General features: G+C 44.5%; 1 protein-coding gene across 4 annotated transcripts in view; it reads right to left on the bottom strand.

The window, feature by feature from the left end:
- The window catches only part of ZNF346 (zinc finger protein 346), a 254,243-nt gene that overhangs the window by 126,237 nt on the left and 109,101 nt on the right, over positions 1-18,905 (bottom strand). For all 4 annotated transcript variants that reach the window (XM_063927942.1, XM_063927945.1, XM_063927944.1 and 1 more), the window contains exon 6: positions 9,407-9,500. In XM_063927942.1, coding sequence (XP_063784012.1) covers positions 9,407-9,500 — 94 coding nt within the window. The remainder of the gene's footprint in view (positions 1-9,406; positions 9,501-18,905) is intronic.

The raw sequence follows: 18,905 nt of genomic DNA, 5'->3' as shown, positions 1-18,905 counted from the left end.
CTATTTGCAGGATCCAGGGATCCACCTGTGAGCGAGCCCACTGATCGCTGAAATTTTTGAGGCGGCCCCCCACCGTACCTGGCTCCGCCTGTGGAGCCCCACCGTCATGCGGCGGACTTGGAAGAAGCGGGGGAGGACTTTTGCTCCTGGGAACCTGCTGTTTGTTGCAGCCTTTTTCCCCTACCTCCGCCTCTGGACAGAAAGGACCCGCCTTTTCCACGCCTGTTTTTCTGAGTCCGAAAGGACTGTACCTGATAAAACGGCGCCTTTTTAGGCTGTGAGGGAACATGGGGTAAAAATGCTGACTTCCCAGCAGTTGCTGTGGAAACTAGGTCCGAGAGACCATCCCCAAATAACTCCTCACCCTTATAAGGAAAAACTTCCATGTGCCTTTTTGAATCTGCATCCCCTGTTCACTGGCGAGTCCATAAGCCTCTTCTAGCAGAAATGGACAATGCACTTATTTTAGATGCCAGCCGGCAGATCTCCCTCTGTGCATCTCTCATGTATAAGACTGAGTCTTTTATATGCTCTATGGTTAGCAGAATAGTGTCCCTGTCTAGGGTGTCAATATTTTCTGACAGGGAATCTGACCACGCAGCGGCAGCACTGCACATCCATGCAGACGCAATAGCAGGTCTAAGTATAATGCCTGAGTGTGTATATACAGACTTCAGGATCGCCTCCTGCTTTCTATCAGCAGGTTCCTTGAGGGCGGCCGTATCCGGAGACGGTAGTGCCACCTTTTTAGACAAACGTGTGAGCGCTTTATCCACCCTAGGGGGAGTCTCCCAACGTGACCTATCCTCTGGCGGGAAAGGGAACGCCATTAGTAACTTCTTAGAGATTACCAATCTTTTATCAGGGAAAGCCCACGCTTCTTCACACACTTCATTTAATTCTTCTGATGGGGGAAAAAATAAGATTTTACTTACCGATAAATCTATTTCTCGTAGTCCGTAGTGGATGCTGGGGACTCCGTCAGGACCATGGGGATTAGCGGCTCCGCAGGAGACAGGGCACAAAACTAAAGCTTTAGGATCAGGTGGTGTGTACTGGCTCCTCCCCCTATGACCCTCCTCCAAGCCTCAGTTAGGATACTGTGCCCGGACGAGCGTACACAATAAGGAAGGATATTGAATCCCGGGTAAGACTCATACCAGCCACACCAATCACACCGTATAACTTGTGATCTGAACCCAGTTAACAGTATGACAAACGTAGGAGCCTCTGAACAGACGGCTCACAACAATAACAACCCGATTTTTTTGTAACAACAACTATGTACAAGTATTGCAGACAATCCGCACTTGGGATGGGCGCCCAGCATCCACTACGGACTACGAGAAATAGATTTATCGGTAAGTAAATTCTTATTTTCTCTAACGTCCTAAGTGGATGCTGGGGACTCCGTCAGGACCATGGGGATTATACCAAAGCTCCCAAACGGGCGGGAGAGTGCGGATGACTCTGCAGCACCGAGTGAGAGAACTCCAGGTCCTCCTCAGCCAGGGTATCAAATTTGTAGAATTTTACAAACGTATTTGCTCCTGACCAAGTAGCAGCTCGGCAAAGTTGTAAAGCAGAGACCCCTCGGGCAGTCGCCCAAGATGAGCCCACCTTCCTTGTGGAATGGGCATTTATATATATTTTGGCTGTGGCAGTCCTGCCACAGAATGTGCAAGCTGAATTGTACTACACATTCAACTAGCAATCGTCTGCTTAGAAGCAAGAGCACCCAGTTTTTTGGGTGCATACAGGATAACAGTAAGTCAGTTTTCCTGACTCCAGCCGTCCTGGAAATCTATATTTTCAGGGCCCTGACAACATCTAGCAACTTGGAGTCCTCCAAGTCTCTAATAGCCGCAGGTACCACAATAAGCTGGTACAGATGAAACGCTGACACCAACTTAGGGAGAAACTGGGGACGAGTCCGCAGCTCTGCCCTGTCCGAATGGACAATCAGATATGGGCTTTTGTGAGACAAAGCCGCCAATTCTGACACTCGCCTGGCCGAGGCCAGGGCCAACATCATGGTCACTTTCCATGTGAGATATTTCAAATCCACAGATTTGAGCGGTTTAAACCAACGTGATTTGAGGAATCCCAGGACTACGTTGAGATCCCACAGTGCCACTGGAGGCACAAAAGGGGGTTGTATATGCAGTACTCCCTTGTCAAATTTCTGGACTTCAGGAACTGAAGCCAATTCTTTCTGGAAGAAAATCGACAGGGCCGAAATTTGAACCTTAATGGACCCCAATTTGAGGCCCATAGACATTCCTGTTTGCAGGAAATGCAGGAATCGACCGAGTTGAAATTTCTTCGTGGGGCCTTCCTGGCCTCACACCACGCAACATATTTTCGCCACATGTGGTGATAATGTTGTGCGGTCACCTCCTTCCTGGCTTTGACCAGGGTAGGAATGACCTCTTCCGGAATGCCTTTTTTCCTTAGGATCCGGCGTTCAACCGCCATGCCGTCAAACGCAGCCGCGGTAAGTCTTGGAACAGACATGGTACTTGCTGAAACAAGTCCCTTCTTATCGGCAGAGGCCCTGAGTCCTCTGTGAGTATCTCTTGAAGTTCCGGGTACCAAGTCCTTCTTGGCCCATCCGGAGCCACGAGTATAGCTCTTACTCCTCTACGTCTTATAATTCTCAGTACCTTTGGTATGAGAAGCAGAGGAGGGAACACATACACCGACTGGTACACCCCTGGTGTTACCAGAACGTCCACAGCTATTGCCTGAGGGTCTCTTGACCTGACGCAATACCTGTCCAGTTTTTTGTTCATACGGGACGCCATCATGTCCACCTTTGGTCTTTCCCAACGGTTCACAATCATGTGGAAGACTTCCAGATGAAGTCCCCACTCTCCCGGGTGGAGGTCGTTCCTGCTGAGGAAGTCTGTTTCCCAGTTGTCCACTCCCGGAATGAACACCGCTGACAGTGTTATCACATGATTTTTCGCCCAGCGAAGAATCCTTGCTGCCATTGCCCTCCTGCTTCTTGTGCCGCCCTGTCTGTTTACGTGGGCGACTGCCGTGATGTTGTCCGACTGGATCAGCACCGGTTGACTTTGAAGCAGAGGTCTTCCTAGGCTCAGAGCATTGTAAATTGCCCTTAGCTCCAGTATATTTATGTGGAGAGAAGTCTCCAGACTTGACCACACTCCTTGGAAATTTCTTCCCTGTGTGACTGCTCCCCAGCCTCTCAGGCTGGCATCCGTGGTCACCAGAACCCAGTCCTGAATGCCGAATGTGCTGCCCTCTAGTAGATGAGCACTCTGCAGCCACTACAGAAGAGACACCCTTGTCCTTGGAGACAGGATTATCCGCTGATGCATCTGAAGATGCGATCCGGACCATTCGTCCAGCAGATCCCACTGAAAAATTCTTGCGTGAAATCTGCCGAATGGAATCGCTTCGTAAGAAGCCACCATTTTTCCCAGGACTCTTGTGCATTGATGCACTGACACTTGGTCTGGTTTTAGGAGGTTTCTGACTAGCTCGGATAACTCCCTGGCTTTCTCCTCCGGGAGAAACACCTTTTTCTGGACTGTGTCCAGAATCATCCCTAGGAACAGCAGACGTGTCGTCGGAATCAGCTGCGATTTTGGAATATTTAGAATCCACCCGTGCTGTCGTAGAACTACTTGAGATAGTGCTACTCCGACCTCTAACTGTTCTCTGGACCTTGCCCTTATCAGGAGATCGTCCAAGTAAGGGATAATTAAGACGCCTTTTCTTTGAAGAAGAATCATCATTTCGGCCATTACCTTGGTAAAGACCCGGGGTGCCGTGGACAATCCAAACGGCAGCGTCTGAAACTGATAGTGACAGTTCTGTACCACGAACCTGAGGTACCCTTGGTGAGAAGGGCAAATTGGGACATGGAGGTAAGCATCCTTGATGTCCAGGGACACCATATAGTCCCCTTCTTCCTGGTTCGCTATCACTGCTCTGAGTGACTCCATCTTGATTTGAACCTTTGTATGTAAGTGTTCAAAGATTTCAGATTTAGAATAGGTCTCACCGAGCCGTCTGGCTTCAGTACCACAAATAGTGTGGAATAATACCCCTTTCCTTGTTGTAGGAGGGGTACTTTGATTATCACCTGCTGGGAATACAGCTTGTGAATTGTTTCCAATACTGCCTCCCTGTCGGAGGGAGACGTTGGTAAAGCAGACTTCAGGAACCTGTGAGGGGGAGACGTCTCGAATTTCCAATCTGTACCCCTGGGATACTACTTGTAGGATCCAGGGGTCCACTTGCGAGTGAGCCCACTGCGCGCTGAAACTCTTGAGACGACCCCCCACCGCACCTGAGTCCGCTTGTACGGCCCCAGCGTCATGCTGAGGACTTGGCAGAAGCGGTGGAGGGCTTCTGTTCCTAGGAAGGGGCTGCCTGCTGCAGTCTTCTTCCCTTTCCTCTACCCCTGGGCAGATATGACTGGCCTTTTGCCCGCTTGCCCTTATGGGGACGAAAGGACTGAGGCTGAAAAGACGGTGTCTTTTTCTGCTGAGATGTGACTTGGGGTAAAAAAGGTGGATTTTCCAGCTGTTGCCGTGGCCACCAGGTCCGATGGACCGACCCCAAATAACTCCTCCCCTTTATACGGCAATACTTCCATGTGCCGTTTGGAATCTGCATCACCTGACCACTGTCGTGTCCATAAACATCTTCTGGCAGATATGGACATCGCACTTACTCTTGATGCCAGAGTGCAAATATCCGTCTGTGCATCTCGCATATATAGAAATGCATCCTTTAAATGCTCTAGTCAATAAAATACTGTCCCTGTCAAGGGTATCAATATTTTCAGTCAGGGAATCCGACCAAGCCACCCCAGCGCTGCACATCCAGGCTGAGGCGATCGCTGGTCGCAGTATAACACCAGTATGTGTGTATATACTTTTTAGGATATTTTCCAGCCTCCTATCAGCTGGCTCCTTGTTTTGATAAGCGTGTGAGCGCCTTATCCACCCTAAGGGGTGTTTCCCAACGCGCCCTAACTTCTGGCGGGAAAGGGTATAACGCCAATAATTTTCTATCGGGGGAAACCCACGCATCATCACACACTTTATTTAATTTATCTGATTCAGGAAAAACTACAGGTAGTTTTTTCACACCCCACATAATACCCTTTTTTGTGGTACTTGTAGTATCAGACATATGTAACACCTCCTTCATTGCCCTTAACATGTAACGTGTGGCCCTAATGGAAAATACGTTTGTTTCTTCACCGTCGACACTGGAGTCAGTGTCCGTGTCTGTGTCGACCGACTGAGGTAAATGGGCGTTTTAAAGCCCCTGACGGTGTTTGAGACGCCTGGACAGGTACTAATTGGTTTGCCGGCCGTCTCATGTCGTCAACCGACCTTGCAGCGTGTTGACATTATCACGTAATTCCCTAAATAAGCCATCCATTCCGGTGTCGACTCCCTAGAGAGTGACATCACCATTACAGGCAATTGCTCCGCCTCCTCACCAACATCGTCCTCATACATGTCGACACACACGTACCGACACACAGCACACACACAGGGAATGCTCTGATAGAGGACAGGACCCCACTAGCCCTTTGGGGAGACAGAGGGAGAGTTTGCCAGCACACACCAAAACGCTATAATTATACAGGGACAACCTTATATAAGTGTTTTCCCTTATAGCATCTTAATATATAATAATATCGCCAAATAAGTGCCCCCCCTCTCTGTTTTAACCCTGTTTCTGTAGTGCAGTGCAGGGGAGAGCCTGGGAGCCTTCCTAGCAGCGGAGCTGTGCAGGAAAATGGCGCTGTGTGCTGAGGAGAATAGGCCCCGCCCCCTTTTCGGCGGGCTTCTTCTCCCGTTTTTCTGACAACCTGGCAGGGGTTAAATACATCCATATAGCCCCAGAGGCTATATGTGATGTATTTTTAGCCAGCATAGGTACTTTCATTGCTGCCCAGGGCGCCCCCCCCAGCGCCCTGCACCCTCAGTGACCGTTGGTGTGAAGTGTGCTGAGAGCAATGGCGCACAGCTGCCGTGCTGTGCGCTACCTTAAGAAGACTGGGAAGTCTTCAGCCGCCGATTTCTGGACCTCTTCTCTCTTCAGCATCTGCAAGGGGGTCGGCGGCGCGGCTCCGGTGACCCATCCAGGCTGTACCTGTGATCGTCCCTCTGGAACTAGTGTCCAGTAGCCTAAGAAGCCAATCCATCCTGCACGCAGGTGAGTTCACTTCTTCTCCCGTAAGTCCCTCGTTGCAGTGAGCCTGTTGCCAGCAGGACTCACTGAAAATAAAAAACCTAACAAAACTTTTACTCTAAGCAGCTCTTTAGGAGAGCCACCTAGATTGCACCCTTCTCGGCCGGGCACAAAAACCTAACTGAGGCTTGGAGGAGGGTCATAGGGGGAGGAGCCAGTGCACACCACCTGATCCTAAAGCTTTTACTTTTGTGCCCTGTCTCCTGCGGAGCCGCTATCCCCCATGGTCCTTACGGAGTCCCCAGCATCCACTTAGGACGTCAGAGAAAATACGTTTGTTTCCTCACCGTCGACACTGGAGTCAGTGTCTGTGTCGACCACCTGAGGTAACGGGCGCTTTAGAGCCCCTGACGGTGTTTGAGACGCCTGTACAGGTATTAACTGATTTGCCGGCTGTCTCATGTCGTCAACAGTCTTTTGTAAAGTGCTGACACTATCATGTAATTCTTTCCATAAGACCATCCAGTCAGGTGTCGACTCCCTAGGGGGTGACATCACTAACACAGGCAATTGCTCCGCCTCCACACCATTTTCCTCCTCATACATGTCGACACAACGTACCGACACACAGCACACACACAGGGAATGCTCTGATAGAGGACAGGACCCCACTAGCCCTTTGGGGAGACAGAGGGAGAGTTTGCCAGCACACACCAGAGCGCTATATATATATATATATACAGGGATAACCTTATATAAGTGTTTTTCCCTAATATAGCTGCTGTATATATTTATATGCCAATTTAGTGCCCCCCCTCTCTTGTTTTACCCTGTTTCTGTAGTGCAGGACTGCAGGGGAGAGTCAGGGAGCCTTCCTCCAACGGAGCTGTGAGGAAAAAATGGCGCCAGTGTGCTGAGGAGATAGGCTCCGCCCCTTTTTCGGCGGCCTTTCTCTCGCTTTTTTATGTAAAAATTGGCAGGGGTTAAATACATCCATATAGCCCAGGAGCTATATGTGATGTATTTTTTGCCAAAAAAGGTGTTTTTATTGCGTCTCAGGGCGCCCCCCCCCCCAGCGCCCTGCACCCTCAGTGACCGGAGTGTGAAGTGTGCTGAGAGCAATGGCGCACAGCTGCAGTGCTGTGCGCTACCTTATTGAAGACAGGACGTCTTCTGCCGCCGATTTTCCGGACCTCTTCCGTCTTCTGGCTCTGTAAGGGGGACGGCGGCGCGGCTCTGGGACCCATCCATGGCTGGGCCTGTGATCGTCCCTCTGGAGCTAATGTCCAGTAGCCTAAGAAGCCCAATCCACTCTGCACGCAGGTGAGTTCGCTTCTTCTCCCCTTAGTCCCTCGGTGCAGTGAGCCTGTTGCCAGCAGGTCTCACTGAAAATAAAAAACCTACTTTAAACTTTTACACTAAGCAGCTCAGGAGAGCCCCTTAGCCTGCACCCGTCTCGTTCGGGCACAAAAATCTAACTGAGGCTTGGAGGAGGGTCATAGGGGGAGGAGCCAGTGCACACCAGGTAGTCCTAAAGCTTTTTACTTTTGTGCCCAGTCTCCTGCGGAGCCGCTATTCCCCATGGTCCTTTCGGAGTCCCCAGCATCCACTAGGACGTTAGAGAAAGAAAAGTTATTATGCTTTGGTTCGATTTTACATCTTTCAATAAAACTAATTTTTACAGCTTATTATTCCTATTACATCTGAATATATGTAGATAGGCTAAACATCTTATTACATAGTCACTTTTTGATAGTAAATCCAGTAAAATACTTTGTTTTATATTCTGTCATCTTTTGTATCTTGCAATCCATTCCATCTGCCACTCCTGGTGACTATTGATCATGTGCTTTTACTTCTCTTACTTTTGGGGACTATCTTCTACACCCCACTCCTTACATCGGCACCTAGCCCTCGGTTAAAGCCAACCTGATGCTTAACATCAGTGTCCTGCCCATTGATGCAGAAATGTTTATATACCTTGTACTTGTCCTATATTGTCTTCTATGTAAAGGGCCATACACACTGGCACATAATACTGCAAGATATGAACGTTCTCGTTCATATCGTGCAGTGTGTAGGCACCAACGATTAACGATGCACGGCCCAGCGCTCGTTAATCGTTGGTGCCCCGTCGCTTATGCATGCAGGCCAATATGGACGAGATTGTCCAAATTAGCATGGAAACTTCACTCTCCTGTCACCTCCTCCCCGCCGCCGGGTCGCCCATCGGCCGTATCCGCCATCGGGCAGCTCGACGGCAGATCTGCCAGTGTGTAGGGCCCATAAGTCACTGTTCTGGTTTTGTTCATGTACTTTGTTAGGTGCAGCAGAAGACTTGTGGCGCCATATAAAGAATAATAATAATACTACTACCACTACATATACTCAGATAGATGAAATTGAAAATAAGAACAAGTTAATATTAAGCACTGATCCTACTTATTACTTATTATAATTAAATAAATCAGAACAGTAGTACAAAATGGAAAATGCAAAAGCACTTTAAAAAAAAAAAAATAATAAAAAAAACACAAACATACACATGCTAAATAAAAGGAGGAGTTAAGCATTAGCACTGGGCATGCCACTGACATTAAACAATTTGAATAAAAACACTTTTTTTTTATATATAATAAGCTTTTTTCTAAGAAGTACTGGCACCGTGCCAGTAGTCACAGCATAATACGGACGGTGTAATGTTTAGCATTACTGCCTCACAGCACCGAAGTCATGAGTTTGACTCCCACCATGGCACTGTGTGGAGTTTGTATATTCTCTCCGTACTTGTGTGGGCTTCCTCCGTGTACTCCAGTTTTCTCCCACAATCCAAAAATATACTGGTAGGTTAATCAGCGCCCAACAACCCTAGCCGGAATGTGTTTGCTTGTATATGCGATAGGGAATATAGATTGTAAGCTCCACTGGGGCAGGGACTGATGTGAATAGCCAAATATTTTCTGTAAAGCGCTGCGGAATATGTGTGGTATAAATAACTGGTAATTAAAAAAAATTGTGATTTGAATTATTTGTTTAAAACATTTGGTGTAGGTTTTGAACACTGTTGCAGTCCCGCAGTGCAGCCGCTTATGTATTACGTGAGTGCGTGTATATATATTACTGCATGAATTATATCAGGCGGCACCATGAACGTTTTTTTTTTTTGGGGGGGGTTGGGAGGGTGAAGGCGGCATTCTGATATTTCAGTAATACTTACTTGGTCTTGTGTTTGGCTCCAGTAATGTGAGCCTGATACTGTTCTATAGAATTCACAATTATATTGCATGTAGCACAGGAGAATCCATTTCCAGCTGAAAAAGAGGGGTAACAGATAATTCATATAAATCAGGGATCTTAATGTAAATATATTTATTACACAGAAATCCTAAGCATAAAATCATACAACCCATCTCGAACAAATCACAGCAATCATGCATATAACTAGCTGCCATGGGTTCGGTTATTCAAACTGATGCTCAATTAAAGACTATATACACAACGCTTGCAGTGGATGAAGGGGATGGGTACCACAGAAGGATTGTTACCGCATAATTCATTGCTTAGTGTCAAAATATTAGGGAGAATTCAATTGTGCGTGGGAGATTTAATAAACCCCGGTGTGGCATTTTCCTATTCAATTAAAGGAGTGAAAATGAGACGCATTGTCTTTTTTCATGCACCCCCAGAGGAAGTCTGATGATTTTTAAATAAATCATTACTTTTAGGAAAAATCAGCTACACAACCCCCCCCCCAATGAAAGCACTAAGTAGTGGGAAGTTTCAAATTAGCTTAATTCTTCCTTAATTACCCACCTTCCGAAGCAGTGTCTTCTTCCTCCAGCAGCATTATGTATAAGTATGTGTGTGAGCATGTGACCTCCCCACCCGAGAGAGCAGGGAGAACTACATATCCCAGCAGCCCCCTCCCCAGTGCAAAGATAGAAGGGAGATCCCCAGACTGGTGAGTATCATTTTGATGTTTTCCCACACTGTGGGGTTAACAAAGCTGAACACCCAGTGTGCTTTTTATTGTAATTGGACACTGCAGGTATTGGGAGCATGCATACCCGCGATAATCCAAAACTGGGCACAAGTTTATTTGCAGTAAAATCCTTGCACCCAATTAAATTCCTCCTTTTGATTTTCATTTTTTTTGTAATAAACATTTAATCATTTCTGTTTCAAGTTTCAACACTCAATATTTCTATTCAGACATCTGAGATTCTAATGTACGCTGCAATGGGGCCAGTTTATATTGGTTCCGGTATGAATGGTCGACCATGTTATGGTAGACAGTCATTAGGTCAACCACTATTGGTCGACATTGACACATGAAAATGGTCGACACATGAAAAGGTCGACATGAGTTTTTGTAACTTTTTTTGGTGTTGTTTTTTCGCGTAAAGTGACTGGGAACCCCAATTAGTGCACCGCGTTCGCCCGCCATGCTTCGGGCATGGTGCCTTCGCTCCGCTACCGATTTGCTCGGCACAGATTACCGTTCCAATCGTAGTCCACGTGGATCGTAAAGTATGGAAAAGTTCCCCAAAAGAAAAAAAAAGGTAAAAAAACCCATGTCGACCTTTCATGTGTCGACCATGTGTCCATGTCGACCATGTCAATGTCGACCAATAGTGGTCGACCTAATGACTGTCGACCATAACATGGTCGACCATGTGAACGGATAACGTTTATATTGATGCCAATACACACAAATTTGAGAAGATATATTTTTAATAAACTTCCTACTAGAGTTTGTCATTTTATATAAAACCTTTTTTATTTTTTATTTGGAAGGGTAAAACAGTGAGTCTTGTTGAGTATATTAATGCGCCAAATTCCAAGACATTAACGTGACTTTTCTTATTGACATTAAATACAGTATTTCTTAGCTGTTCCATTGCTACCATTAATTAGTAGTTTGTATACAAAAGATAACGTTATAATTAAGCATCGACAGTCAGAACTATTGTTCATACAAAACAATTGCTTGCATAATTTTAGTGATCCTACAGAGAAAGTGGGCCTGGCATGTATACACTATGCTTTTCTACGGTTAGAGCCCTAACCCTAAAAGCAGCCTAATCCTAACCCTGTTCTGTCCACATTGCGACTAAAAATTCACAATGTTGATATCACGTCCACATATTCACCAATCGACATTTCAACACTGTGGTGCCCAAATTCTGAATGTTGCCATGACTAAATATGAGGGAAAGTTCCTGAGCTGACTTAAGCTGCCCCATACACCCAAAGATTTATTGTCTGATCTGGTTGGTTGGAACGAAAATCTGGTAATGGATGGAAGCAAATGGCATTTGACCATTTGCTCTCAAACACTGAAACACAGACAAAAGTGGTCAGACAAATTGGTTAAATCCAATTTGTCTTAACCATTTTTGTCACTTTTCTGGCACTTCAGAGCAAATGGTCAATTGTCATTTGCTCCCATCCATTACCAGATTTTTCAATAAATCTTTAGGTGTATGGGCAGCTTAAAGCGGGGTACACACGGAGAGATGTGTCCCCGAGATGTCTGCTGAGCGATCTAGCACAGAACGCTCAGCAGACATCTCCGGACGTTCAGCACACAGCGTGATGTGTGCTGAGCGAGGGGGGACCGTTCACTTCACCCATCGGTGAAGTGAGCAGTCTGACTAGATTTGGCATGCATGCATGCTAATCTAGAGTCAGCAATGATAGCGATGCACGGGGCAGCGCATTGCTATGGGCCATACAAACGGAGTGATCAGTGCTTAATTTGTAAGCATAGAAATTAAGCAAACATCTCTCAGTGTGTACCCCCCTTTACAGGTAATTCTCGTTAGCCTGCTGGCATTGTGACAGCCAAAGGCTCTGTTTAGGGTGACTTGCTTGGACTCGGCAATATGGAAGAGCAATGGTTGAAGGTCTTGGGCAATTAACCATGTTTTCTGTGGTGCATCACGTGAGATTTTCCATCCATCCGAGCATGCGTTATTTAGGCACTGGTATGGTATTCTTTTAGGCTCCATTCTGCAGACATGTCTGAACCACTTTAAACGCTGTCTTTTAATATAGGATTCAATTGTGGGTTGGTTTTGGCACAGTTTTCAGATGTTTAAATTTCTCCAGCCAACAGTATGTGAATCTCATTGCTCGTCCCCAACCCAGATAAATGGGGAGGAGTGGTTCCCGCGGCAAAGGACCCGTAACAACCAGCTACGTAACCAATAGCAGGACAACAACAACAACTACTAAGCTGGATGCCAAAGGTCTCTGTTACAGAAGTGGATAGAGATATAATTGTACAGTCTAGTTGAAACTGGAAACTGTTAGCATTAGATCCAGTGGCTATTTTAAAAATAACAAATCGTGTTTATTTCCAGGGCTAAAGCTATATATGCCAATTTTCAACGCATTTCTTGTACAAACCGCAGCTATCTTGACAAAGAGATTCATACATATAGAGAGTAAATAAAAACAGACTGTACTGTAATCATTTACATTAGCATTTTCTAGTGCAGTCAGAAAGTAGCGTGGGAGGCATATACTCTCCTCTTGCAAGACCACCTGTAACAAACCATTTTGTACAAAGGAAACATGGGGGCAGATGTATTAACCCGGAGAAGGCATAAGGAAGTGATAAACCAGTGATAAATGCAAGGTGAAAAACACCAGCCAATCAGCTCCCATACGTAAATTAACAGTTATGATCTGATTGGTTGGTACATTATCACCTTGCAACACTGCTTTATCACTTCCTTATGCCTTCTCCAGGTTAATACATCTACCACATGGTTTGTGGACCTTGCTCTATATGACTTTGGACACTGATTTGTTTACAATTTAAGGTGACCAAATGTATGCAAAATTGATTCATTGCAGATTGTTGCTCTGAAAGTGATGACTACATCCCTCAGTTTTCAATGATTCTTATGGAATCTGTGCATATACGCATTAGTGACACAGTCCCGTAAAAGGAGTTGTGACCTCTACTTATTGCATGATCAGCCTTTTTTCAGCAATTCAATTATGTTTTGAATACACTGGATATAAATACATAGCACTTAACTATAAAGCCTACTAACCATCCAATAGGAAGCAATACAACGGATGTTTTCCTTAGACGGTTCAGTCTACCTTTAGCACATGCTCAGTTTTTCCATATGTAATTCAGTAGCTGAGCAATCTGGTGAGATACGTTAACAATTCACGTCAGTGTACACCAATGCCAATCTTACTGATACGAATTCATATATTAGCCAACTACAATATTGTCACAATGTAAAGATAATGGGCCAGATGCACTAAGCCTGAAAAGTGATAAATATAACTGTGATAAAGCACCAGCCAATCGGCTCCTAACGGTCATTTTTCAAACACAGCCTGTAACATGGCAGTTTGGAGCCGATAGGCTGGTGCTTTATCACAGTGATATTTATCACTTTTCAGGCTTAGTACATCTCCCCATATAGGTCTAATTCAGACTTGTATGCTATTCCGTTGATTAGCGTGTAAGTGTGATGGTGGGTAAACTGCACATGTGCAGAACGAGTCCTGCGTGCTTGCACGCAGTGCTCTCTATGCGCCTGATTTTGCTCTCTATGCGCCTGATTGACAGGCCCAGGGTATTTGGGAGCAGGGAAGGGGTGGTGAACGCATCCATTTTGTGGGAGTGCCGAGGTCAGTGCCTGGTGATGGATATTTGCTGACCTCGGCTGCGGACCAAAGACAAATCTGAGTAATCTAAAGGTTACGCAGATGACAAATGGTCCAAAGTGTGATGCATTGGTGCATCTTGACATGCAACAGCAGACCACGGTAGCAGATAGTCTATTTACACCAGACACCTCCTGCTGCATTTGTATATTAGCTGTACGGTATTCCACAGCTGCTTACTTGCGGCTATGCAATAGCATACAACTCTGAACAAGGCACAATGTGCAGAGATTGCATTGTGCCAACATTTCATTTGCAATTTTAATGATCAATTGTTTCTTTTACAGCGTTTCTTAGAAGTAAAAATGTAGCAGTTTTAATAAATAAAATGCATTATTTATATATTTTAAAAAAAATAGTAATGTGTGTTAAAAGTTTGATAAGGTCCATTTGTTTAGAACTTTAACATAACAGCAAGGTCCAGAGTTGTTGTTAATATCCCTTTTCCACTACCTTGAAAAACCTGGGGCTTTGCCCAGTGGAAACAGCGCCTTTAAAAAAAAAAAAAAAAAACCTGGGTCTAGTTACCCGGGAATCCAACCCGTTTAACTTGCAGGGCTAGACACACGTAACCCGGGTCATCCAACTTAGATAACCTTTACATCTTGGTGATTGGTCAAAAATGGAAAGTATCCGTGACAGCTGCAATCGGGGAGGGATAGATTACAGTCTCCATGTATAGCCTGGACTGTTCCAGTATGTAACGGTCACTGTACATGTGAATGGCACCAACCCGCGTGGCAGTGGCTCTGACCCAAATTAGAACAGAGTCCACCCTGAACACAGCTTATGTACATATAGGTTAAAAAAAAACCACTAACATTTATATGTTAACCTAGTTTTTTTTTTTCCCTTTCATTAATCTAACCCTTTTATACACATTAAATATATATTTTTTTTTATGGCTAAACTCGTCTACAATAAGCCAGAGAATATATGTTGTCAAAGTCATACCAAAATAAATTAAATAAATTATACCGTTTAGGTGTAGTGCATAATGCATGGAGTATACAGACAGCTTTCTTTTACCAGTTTATCAGTAATACTCCATTCCAGACTTCAATGAACAGGAAATCCTGGATGGAGTGTCTCGGCGTACACTTTCCTCCTCAGTACATCAGGATTATGGTCTTTTCTAAGTATTTTGTCTACATAAAAGACTGCTTCAGGAGAGAAAACACATGCACACACCACTCTAGGACATAAAAAAAAAAAAAAAAAGTACTATAGTTTAACATTGGGTATGCTCCAAATACGTGTTTGTGGTATTAGTAATGCATTTTGTCATTAGTATATCCACTTTTCAGATTTGTAAAAAATTCTGAAAATGAATGATATTGCATTCCAGAAATTAGTATCAGCAGTTTAACTTTGTGTAAAGATTTATACTGTAGAATGAAATGCACTATATGAGCAGCAGGTTACAGATTGGCAAATGGATGCTTTTTAGATTCACAGTAAGCCCACAATTGGGTCGATTCAATTCAGCAACAGTTGAATAGCGCCGGGAGTTAGCTCCCGGCACTATTCAATACAGCGACAAGTGACACCAATTGGCGGGAATTCTTCTCTTGCCCCCGGGGTATGAGAGAGGAAACCCGACAAAACTGCTACCACGCGGCCGGCGCGAGGCTGATTCTGTCGGGAATCAGCACCGCAGCGGGGAGTTAAGTCGGAGAATGCCCATTCTCCTGACAATTCAACGTGTTAAGTCGGTAAGAACGGGCCTTCGCCGACTTAACTCGAGCTGAATTGAATAGCGACGGGAGCTAACTCCCACCGCTATTCAACTGTCGCTGAATTGAATCAACCCCATTGACTACCTGTACAACAGCATGACAGCAACTTCACCCAAACAGACTATAATGTAATTTATTATTATTGTGCCTATATCTAAAATTAATAAATAGCTTTTACTATTATGGCCTCATTCATGCTTATGGAATCCCGGCCTGTCGAAATACCAATGACAGAATCCAGACACCGCCATCTCAATTAGGGTCCCAAGCCCGGCTTCAGAATCCCGACCGAACATGCGTGTGGGTGTAAGTATATTTACCTTCCCCTGTTTGTAAGTGCTGCCACGGTCTGTATTCTGACCACTGGCATCCTGAATACTGGCATTTCAATCTCAACCCATGCTTATAGAGTAAAGGTCCCTATACATCATTGTCCCCGATTGGCAGCCAGTAATAAATGGCGATCAGTTATTGTGTTAAAAATGCTCAATTGGACAATCCAAAATGTTTTTCCCCTGTCTGTTGTAGTTTCCTCCCACAAACCAAGAACAAACTGGTATGTTAAATAAATTGCATAGAGAGTGTGTGCGCATGCGATTTGGAACACATGTTGCAAGTTCCACTGGAGCAGGGACAGATGTAAATTACTAGTTGGCCTACTGCTGTGCACCTGTGTTTGCTACAGTGCATCAATAAACAAGCCAAAGCTTGGTAAATCCTACATATGATAAAAGCTAGGTAAATCCTATATAAGGTAAACCCCATGTATAGTATGTATATTTACTGAATGTGGGTATATTTCTATTCTCTTGTCTAGTAAAAACTAGATTTGGCCTTTTAGGTATGGTTTACAAATCAGCCGTGATGGATATCAGCTCATTACTTGATTAAGGGGAGTACTAATGATATTACCTGCAATTCTTTGTTATTTTAAGCATGATGTCAGTGCAGTACTTGCAGGAATTTTGCAAGCATGACGTTGGCTACAAGTTTAAATATTCATTTAAAAATGTATTTTACTAAATATGTCCACCTGTTTTTTTGTACTTATCCTCCTAGCCATCTGCACTGGACCTCTAGACACTTTGGGAAAAGATGGAAAGTTGAACCTACACCTGTCTGAGGAGCATATCTTAAGCGTGTACACACAGTACATGCTTCAGAGCCATGTGCACGCCAAGTACGGTCGACGTAGTCAGGCGTCTGTGTTGTAGCAAGGTGCTTCCATGTATATGTATAAAGTTCAGTTAGGGCATGCCTATGGAATGGCAGGCAACACAAAGTTTGACAGACTTGTTTCAGGCCCATCATTTGTGCCAAATATAGGTGCGCAAAGATTAGGATGAGTACAGTTCGGAGAAGGGCACACCGCAAGATGGGTACAGCTCTGCATTTGGTTCAATATATTGCATGCATTTATGTGCACACAGCATATATGGCCGATTTGTGTTCCACTCTATTTTAAACCCTACTTTCAACTTACACCCATTACTTTCCCGCAATCTCCATTATCAATTCTTCAGAATACCTTTTGTTTTCCCTTCATCTTTGCATTTTTAATTACTCTACATGGAAATGACCCCTGTAGGACTTACCACACTTTTTTCACTTTTAATTTTCTATTAAACTACCAATATAATATAGTCTTCATATGCCAGCCAAAAGCCTACTACGTCATGTATACTATAGAAGGAGACCCATTACAGACATCTATACCTACAGGTAAACTAATTTTTCTAAGATATATAGGGGCAGATGTATTAACCTGGAGAAGGCATAAGGAAGTGATAAACCAGTGATATGTGCAAGGTGATAAACGCACCAGCCAATCAGATCCTAACTGTTAATTAACATATTGGAGCTGATTGGCTGGTGTGCATCACCTTGCACATATCACTGGTTTATCACTTCCTTATGCCTTCTCCAGGTTAATACATCTGCCCCATAGTCTGGTAGTCCATTTAACATTGTTTTATTTGTAGTAAACTCTAAATGCATCCTTATTTCTGCAACTCCAATGGACTTTGGGCCTTATGCAGAGATGTACGCAATGCCGATATATATACAGAATTGAGTGATTGGTCACGTGCGCAACGATCACACGCCAAGGAGTGATGTCGCCCACAGTGAGGATTTATTTGCAAAGCGATTGACGGGGAGCGTTTGAGGTGGTAATGGGGAGGGTCTGAATGTCCCACAGACATTCTGCCGGAGCATAGAGTACACAAGCAGTGTATTATGGAAGGATCTGTGACCGCTGCTACGTATGTGTACGCTGTTGCTTGGCTCTGCGATGCTGCCAGAAAGTGCCTCACTACATTTCCAGGTATCTACAGCATTTGCATTTTGTCGCGCATACACTGCGTACATGATCACAGCTGAAAATGGATAAGTGTACACCTCTGACTCAGGCCCCACTTCTATTCTGATCAATACCTTCCACATGGCCAGTACTTACTGTATACTTGCCTAGGTGCTTGCACTAATCAGAATACAATGCAGAGGCGGCAATCCGGGCCTTTACATGAGGAAAGTATGTATCATTCATGCCTTCGCTTACCACAGTGGCTGGGAATCCCTGAATTAGCATGCATCCTCTGAAGGAAACTAGATGACTAAAATGTCGTCACAGGAATACTTTATGTAAAGACAAGCAGAGCCACCTGTGCTTAAAAAAAATAAAAAAAAATAATAAATAGCCAAAGTATAAACAGACACACTCCTACTCCAAAATGAATATCCCTTTATTAAAATCAAAATGAACCAGCAATACAGCATCTGAGAGGATATTTGATAAATGAACAAAACAATCATAATTAAAAACCAATTGGTAACATCACCATGGAGTAGAACAGATAGTGGCGATGGGCATGAATGTAGTCATTAATGTTGAATTTAGAAGCTTAATAAATCATAATTTAAGATAATCATAGCCTAATCAGTATAACTAATCAAACAATGGTAATTTTGTAATATCTCAATTGAGGGGGTCAAATAGATGTACATTTGTGAATAAAATAGATATGCTTCCAAAGGCCTGCCTCCTGTCACCTTACCCTGACCACTTGCTCAGAGATGCCATGTCTGCCAGAATTCCCTTGATAGAATATAACGCGTTTTGTCACTTGGACTTCATCAGAGGCCAAGCGGCAAAACGTGTTGGGGTGTGGCCTAACGTTTGAAGGTGTAACGAGGTATCCTGCTGAGGTTAATGCCGTGTGATGTGCGACACCTTAACACTACTGTCACACTGAATATTCTTACGGTGGTCCAACT

Source organism: Pseudophryne corroboree, chromosome 6 (genome assembly GCF_028390025.1).
Source record: "Pseudophryne corroboree isolate aPseCor3 chromosome 6, aPseCor3.hap2, whole genome shotgun sequence".
NCBI classification, from domain to species: Eukaryota; Metazoa; Chordata; class Amphibia; order Anura; family Myobatrachidae; genus Pseudophryne; species Pseudophryne corroboree.
The sequence above is the reverse complement of the archived record's forward strand: the minus strand, read 5'-3'. Positions and strand labels throughout refer to the sequence as shown.